The following is a 6,757-nucleotide window of genomic DNA, read 5'->3' as shown; positions in this document are numbered from 1 at the left end:
AAATCGGCTGTGTAAATCCTAATCCTACAGATCCCCACAGAAGAACAAGGTTTAGGTTTCTATTCAAACCTGTTTACGGTACCAAACCCAAATGGAGATGTTGGGCCCATTCTGGATCTAAAAAACCTAAATCGGTTCCTAAAAATTTGCTTATTTCGAATGGAGTCAATCAGGTCAGTGGTATCCATCTTACAAGGCGGAGAACTTCTGGTGTCCTTCGAAATCAGGGACGTATATCTGCATGTCCCTATATATGTGGAACAATGGCACTTTCAGTTTGCGGCCTTACCCATCGGGCTAGCCACAGCACCACGGGTATTCACAAATACTGGCACCACCTCTAGTCAGGTTGAGGGCACAGGGCATAAGTGTTGGCGTACCTAAACAATCTATTGTTAATAGACCAGTCAGTGACTCACTTAAGGCAAAGTGTACGCATTACAACCAGATACCTGGAAATTCTCAGTTGGATCCTCAACCTAGAGAAGTCTTCCTTTAAAACCTGTAAGAAGGCTGGATTACTTAGGACTGATCATAGATACAGCCCAGAAAAGGGTGTTCTTGCCTCCAGCAAAGATCATCTCCATACAAGAGCTGGTACGGATGGTCAGGTCAAAAGCAAATCCTTCAATTCGCCTTGCTGTTAGGAAAGATGGTAGCTTCGGAGCAGTCTCCTATGCCCAGTTCTGTTCAAGACTGTTGCAAAAAAGAATCCTCTCTGCTTGTAACAAGACGATCCAAGCTTTGGACTTTGCCAATGCTGCGGCTGTCCCAAAGTGTATCAAGCCTCAGTTGGTGGTTACGAAGCCAGAATTCGCTGAAGGGGAAATCTTTCAGACCAATGATCTGGAAAGTAGGAACGACAGATGCTAGCCTCTCAGGCTGGGGAGCAGTCCTAGAGGAGACTACTGTCCAGGGACAGTGGTCAAAACGCAAGAGCCCTGCCCATCAACATCCTAGAGATTTGGGCAGTGTATCTGGCTCTGAAAACCTGGATCTCCCAGGTTAAAGAATTGTCCGGTCCTGATTCAATCCAACAATGCCACGGCTGTGTCCTATATCATTCACCAAGGGGGCACCAAGAGTGTCTCAGCTCAGAGAGGTGAACCATATCCTAACTTGGGCAGAAAGGAATCTCCCATCCCTATCGGCAGTTTTCATTCCGGGAGTAGAAAATTGCTGTCGACTTAGTACGCCTGCCAGTTATTCCCAGGGGAATGGTCTCTTCACCCCGAAGGGTTTCGGGCTGTTTGCCAAAGATGGGGACTCCAGACATAGATCTTCTAGCATCCAGATTCAACAGAAGTTGGTCAACTTTGTGTCCAGAAAAAGGATCCACTCGCATATGGAACCGATGCTCTGGTATCTCCGAGGGATCAGTTTTCACTGATCTACGCTTTCCCCCGATTCAGTTGCTGCCTCGACTTCTTTGCAGAATCAAGCTGGAAAGAAAGCTGGTAATTCTGGTAGAACCAGCATGGCCCAGAAGGTCATGGTATGCAGAGATCGTAAAGATGGCAGTAGAGGGTCCTTGGCCTCTCCCACTAAGGCCAGACCTGCTATCGCAGGGGCAGATATTCCACCCTACTTTACGAATGCTAAATTGAATGGCTTGGCTATTGAAACCCACATTATGAAGAAGCGTGGGCTTTCCAGGTCTGTTATCTCAACTTTAATCAATGCAAGGAAACCAGTTTCCAGAGTTGTATACGATAGTTTGAAAAGCTTGGTGGTTTCCTCGGTTGAATCTAAGGGTTGGCACCCTTGGAGATATATTATAGGCAGAATCCTTGCTTTTCTACAATTGGGCGTAGAGATGAACTAGGCCCTAAGTACTATTAAGGGCCAAGTCTCGGCCTTATCGGTTTTATTTCAAAGACTGTTTGCTATGCATTCTTTAGTCCAGGGTTTTATGCAAGGGGTGATGCGGATTAATCTGCCAGTTAAATTAGCTTTTAACCCCTTGGGCCTTGAATTTAGTTTTGTCAGCGTTACAAAAACCACCATTTGAACCATTACAGCATGTTCCCTTAGCCTGACTAGGAAGCTGATATTTTTGGTTGCTATATCCTCAGCAAGGAGGGTTTCAGACTTGGCTGCTCTTTCTTGTAAAGAGCCATATTTGATTATTCGTGAGGACAGAGTGGTGTTACGCCCTTGTCCAGGCTTTTTGCCAAAAGTGGTTTCAGGCTTTCATCTGAATGAAGATATTTTCTTGCCATCTATTTATTTATTTTTTCCCTAAACCATGTTCCAGGGAAGAAAAATCAGTACATTGTCTTGATGTAGTGAGAGCAGTGAAAATCTATTTAAAGAAAACTGCTCAGATTCGTAAGACTGTCTTTTTTTTTTTTTATTTATTCTGCCAGAAGGTCTTAAAGGACAGGCAGCATTGAAATCCACTGTTGCTAAGTGGATTCGGCAAGTTAATTCAAACTTTTGATTTTACGGGGTTTTCAAGTTTAAGGTGCACTCTACCAGAACTAGTGCTTCTTGGCAGTGCTTCACCAGACCTCCTTTGCTCAGATGTGCAAGGCCGCAACTTGGTATTTGGTCCATACATTCACTAAATTTTTTACCAAGTGGATGTAAGAAGGAATAAGGATATCGCCTTCGGACAGTGTGCGCTGCAGGCAGCAGTATAAGCCCTCAAGGTCTGGGGGTTCCCTACGGGTTGTCTCCCTCCTATCAAGTAACATTGCTATGGGACGTCCCACTAAGTAAATACTTAAGGCTCTGTGTCCTATGATGTACGATAAAGAAAATGGGATTTTTATGACTTTACCTGTAAAATCCTTTTCTTGGAGTACATCATAGGACAGAGGTCCTGCCCCTCTTCTTTTTATGGGGTTTAAGTATATTGATTGGCTACAAAAACAGAGGTACTGGAAGGAGGAGGGGTTATAGAGGGGAGTCAACTTCCTGTATTGGGTGTGCCATTGTAAACACCTGAAGGTAGCTATAGCCCACTAAGTAAATACTTAAGGCTCTGTATGCTAAGATGTACTCCAAGAAAAGTATTTTACAGGTAAGCTGTTATAAAACTGGGGTAGCTGCCATTGCTTGCCTCCTAAAGTAACTGCTAGCTGCCTGGTTGTGTCTGACTCCATGTGGAAGTTCAGCAAAAATGAAGGAAAGCTTTAATTCACTGCATGCACAGCTGTGTACAGTCTCTGCATGCCTTGGTTCTCAGATGAATCCACTCCACATGCATGAAAAATTTCGGCAGTGGCAAGGGGGCTTGCAGAGGGGCGCTAAGTACAGTGGACTTTAGTTCTCCTTTAAGTACTCTACTAGGTCACAGACCCAGAAAAGGCATTCTGACACTTTTTCCTGCACTTGTTTTGAGTCTGCCGCTCATGACATTCAAGCCACAGTTGTGGATTGATAGCCAGGAAACTGCCATTGCTAAAATATTTGAGAATCATAATTGCGTCCCTTTTTTAAATTCACTTTGCTGTTAATCGTTTCAAAATGGTTTTAATGTGTTTTGCTCACTGTTTTATAGCTGATTTAATTCTTCTAGTGCAATGTTTCATATTTTTGCATGTCTTTTCTTTCTTGGCTAAGGCTAAGAAAGCATGGTACTGTATTTGATATTTTACTTGGTTAAAAAAAATGTAAATTGGGGCTTGACCAATCTCAGTTTGCCATGGCGGCTAAAAATTGTCTTGGCACCTGTGCTTTTGTGACCTGTCCGACTCCCACTTGCAGACCACGCTATGGATGAGATGGTTACAGGTCAGTCAACCAGTTCTGGGAGGGAATCTATTGACACTGACTATTCTCCAAGAACTTGGGGCATGCTCTGTGATGTCGTTTAAAGGGCCAATCGCAGCGTCCCTTTTATCATTTGATCAGCTGAGATTGGAAACAAATGCCTGTTAATGGCATGTCCTTTCCTCAGCACTGGCAAAGGAAAGACAATAACTGACTATCCTGTGACAGGGGATGTGTACACTGACAATCAGTGCAGTCGCATCAGTGTCATCACTGCTGCCTTCATCAGTGACCCCTTATCTGCGAAGAGAAATTCCCTATTTGCAAAATTTTATAACAGAAGTCTTCCTCCTTCCTTTCTCAAAAAAATAAAAAATGAACTCACTGTTTTCGACACACTTGGATATTCCAGACATTGCTCTGTTTTCAAAGTAGAGGAAACCTGTACGAAGATCAGCTGCCTGACTAATGGTAATCCAATAGCTCTGAAAAGCAACTTCATCTATTTAAGTTGAAAATTAAATTTTTAAGTATTTTCCTGCAACTGATTCTTAGCACTGCTGCTGGATACCTGGTGTTAGGTTGGATTTGGGACAGGCTGGGACTTGCGCATCGCAGCTGGCTCCCCACTGTGCATGCAAGAATACCGGTCCTGCTGCCTTCTAGGTTGTGTGATGTCCCATAAGCCTGGGGCTGAACAAGGTGAGGTCGTCCTTGACAAAGTGGGAATGGCTGAATGGCTACTGGGGACAAAAGGCGCCAACCTCAACACACACACACACCCCGCACCCCCAAACTCGAGCAACTTTTATTTTCAGGTCTGCAATGGTGGTAGGTTTTATTGCTTTTACCGCAGTGTGCTGCTGTGCCATTTAATTTGAAGGGCACCAACACACAGCATGTGGACTGTGGTGCACCAATGTCAAAACAAATGGTGCATGTATGTTTGTCTATTCTAATGAATGGGACTGTTCAAATGAACTGGCTTAACACAATGCAAGTTTACACAAATCATGTTTGTAAACACGCAGCAAGGAAGCAAATGGGTCCTTCAAGATTTTATATTTGCGGATAAACTACTTTATTTTGATTTGCTTATTTCAGTTGTGTGTTTTTTGTTTTTTTTACAAACAGGTGATTGATGCAGCCCAAAGTATGGAAGAAGTCCACAGTGCAATTCAACAGCTAAGTGAAGACATAATACAGGAAGCCAAAGATCAGCCAATTGGGAAGCTCTGGGTTGAGTCTGATGCATGAATCTAGAATGTTGATCACTTGGGCTTAGACTAACACATTTCTTGCTCAGAATGGAGTTGTTTTTAATGGAAAATGTCCTTTCACCCTCCCAGTACCATACCTGCAAAAGCTTCTTCTTTTAATTTTTTTAGCAGCAGTAATGACCCAATTACCTTCTATCCACCTAACTTTGTATTGTTTGCAGAAATGTGTCCAAGGATTTATGTATTTGGGTGTCTCTCAAAAACCACCTGAAAACTTGCTGTACTTGTGTTTTGGCTTAATGTTCACAGGCTCTTAAAAAAAAAAAAAAAAAAAAAAAAAAATTGAGCTGCTTTTGGTATACAGCTTCAATTTTATGGGAAATAAAAGCAGCTCGGGTGTTCTAATATGCAATGTTTTATGTAAATCTCCACACAAGCAATGCAGGTATTTTATTAACTTTCCAAACTGTATATAAAATGTATCTTTTAGGCTGTACATGGCTTGATGTAAAAACTAAACTTATCGTAGAGCAGCATTTCCTAAAGTGTGCAGAAATGGGACAACCATTGGGGGCAGGTACTTAAAGCAGCATTTTGAACCACTGTATAACTGAAAATGTCTGCTTCTGTAGAGAGGGGGACCCTGTACTAGCAGACCCATAATCCATGCATGGCCTAGATCTGCTATGAGCTTCATTACTATGCCTAAATCAACATGTGTCTGCAGTACAGTAGTGAATTCTGGGTGCAAATTATAGGTAATGCACAGTGGCAGTTATTGGTCCTAAAACAATATTGTAGCAAGGTGTGTTCTTTTAGGTAGAACTCCAACCATTTTTTTGATTCTGGATAGTGGTATAGGGTTAGAACCTGTCATGTTTATTGCTATGTCACTTATTATTGAGGTTTCCAGTCCCTGGTGGTACATGTCACAAACAAAGTGAGGATATATTTCTGTTACACAGCAAGGAAAACCTTTCACTTGTGGACACAGAGCAGAAAAACCTTGACGGATGTTCTAATCTATCTTCACGCCTGGGAAAATGCTAAGTTATTGCAAACAACCTATAACCAAGTGCTGGATATTGGTATAGATGTATCATATTGGCTGTGTATTATATGTTCATATGTATTATGATTTCCTTGTGTAATACTGGTATATGCAGTTGCCATCCAAAGTGCAACCAAGTCTGTAGGAGATTCTTCTGTGAAATGTGTTTTTAAATCTAGACAACTTTTTAAATAAATATATTAAAACTAAACTATTGTTATCCTTAAAAACTGACTTTGGGTTTGTTTGCTCTTCAAAGGGCAAAGATGATGTAATCTGCAGTGAATCACTATGCAGGTTTTGTCTCCTCATGGCTGTTTTCATTCTCAAAAGCTTGTACTACAACTGTATGCATTTCATGTCGTCCACATTAATTTCAATGAGCAACACCCATTACTAAACTAGGCCTTATGCCAGGGGTGTCCAAACTTCTTTCAAAGAGGGCCAGATTTGATGAAGTGAACATGCGCGAGGGCCGACCATTTTGCCTGACATTCTTTGAACCATTAAAATTCAGTCAAAGTGTGTTTGTTCGAACACTAATACACGGTCCAACAAGAATTCTCTTGCCTTTGTGGCTGTGTGTGGTGAAGAGATGAGCTTGGGTGTGTTATTTGGATATACCGTATTTATTGGCGAATAGCAAGCACCTTCACTTTAAGAGGGAAGTTTCAGGAAAAAAATAAAATAAAAAAACTGAAGCAAAATAAGGGTCAGTGCCCATCTGCGCCCCCGCCATTGGCTGGGAATGCAGCCCCCGCCATTG

The 6,757-nt window shown here is 42.2% G+C and overlaps 1 protein-coding gene across 1 annotated transcript in view; it reads left to right on the top strand.

Annotated features, from left to right (window-relative positions):
* Positions 1 to 6,202, top strand: part of DTYMK (deoxythymidylate kinase) — a 51,864-nt gene extending 45,662 nt beyond the window's left edge. The window contains exon 5 of the mRNA XM_077488438.1: positions 4,855 to 6,202. Coding sequence (XP_077344564.1) covers positions 4,855 to 4,977 — 123 coding nt within the window. The 3' untranslated portion in view covers positions 4,978 to 6,202. The remainder of the gene's footprint in view (positions 1 to 4,854) is intronic.
* The last annotated feature ends 555 nt before the right edge of the window (positions 6,203 to 6,757 follow it).

Source organism: Lithobates pipiens, unplaced genomic scaffold (assembly GCF_037356315.1).
Source record: "Lithobates pipiens isolate NorthernLeopardFrog02 unplaced genomic scaffold, aLitPip1_a1.2 Scaffold_18, whole genome shotgun sequence".
Taxonomy (NCBI): domain Eukaryota; kingdom Metazoa; phylum Chordata; class Amphibia; order Anura; family Ranidae; genus Lithobates; species Lithobates pipiens.
This window is presented reverse-complemented; position numbering and strand designations above follow the sequence as displayed.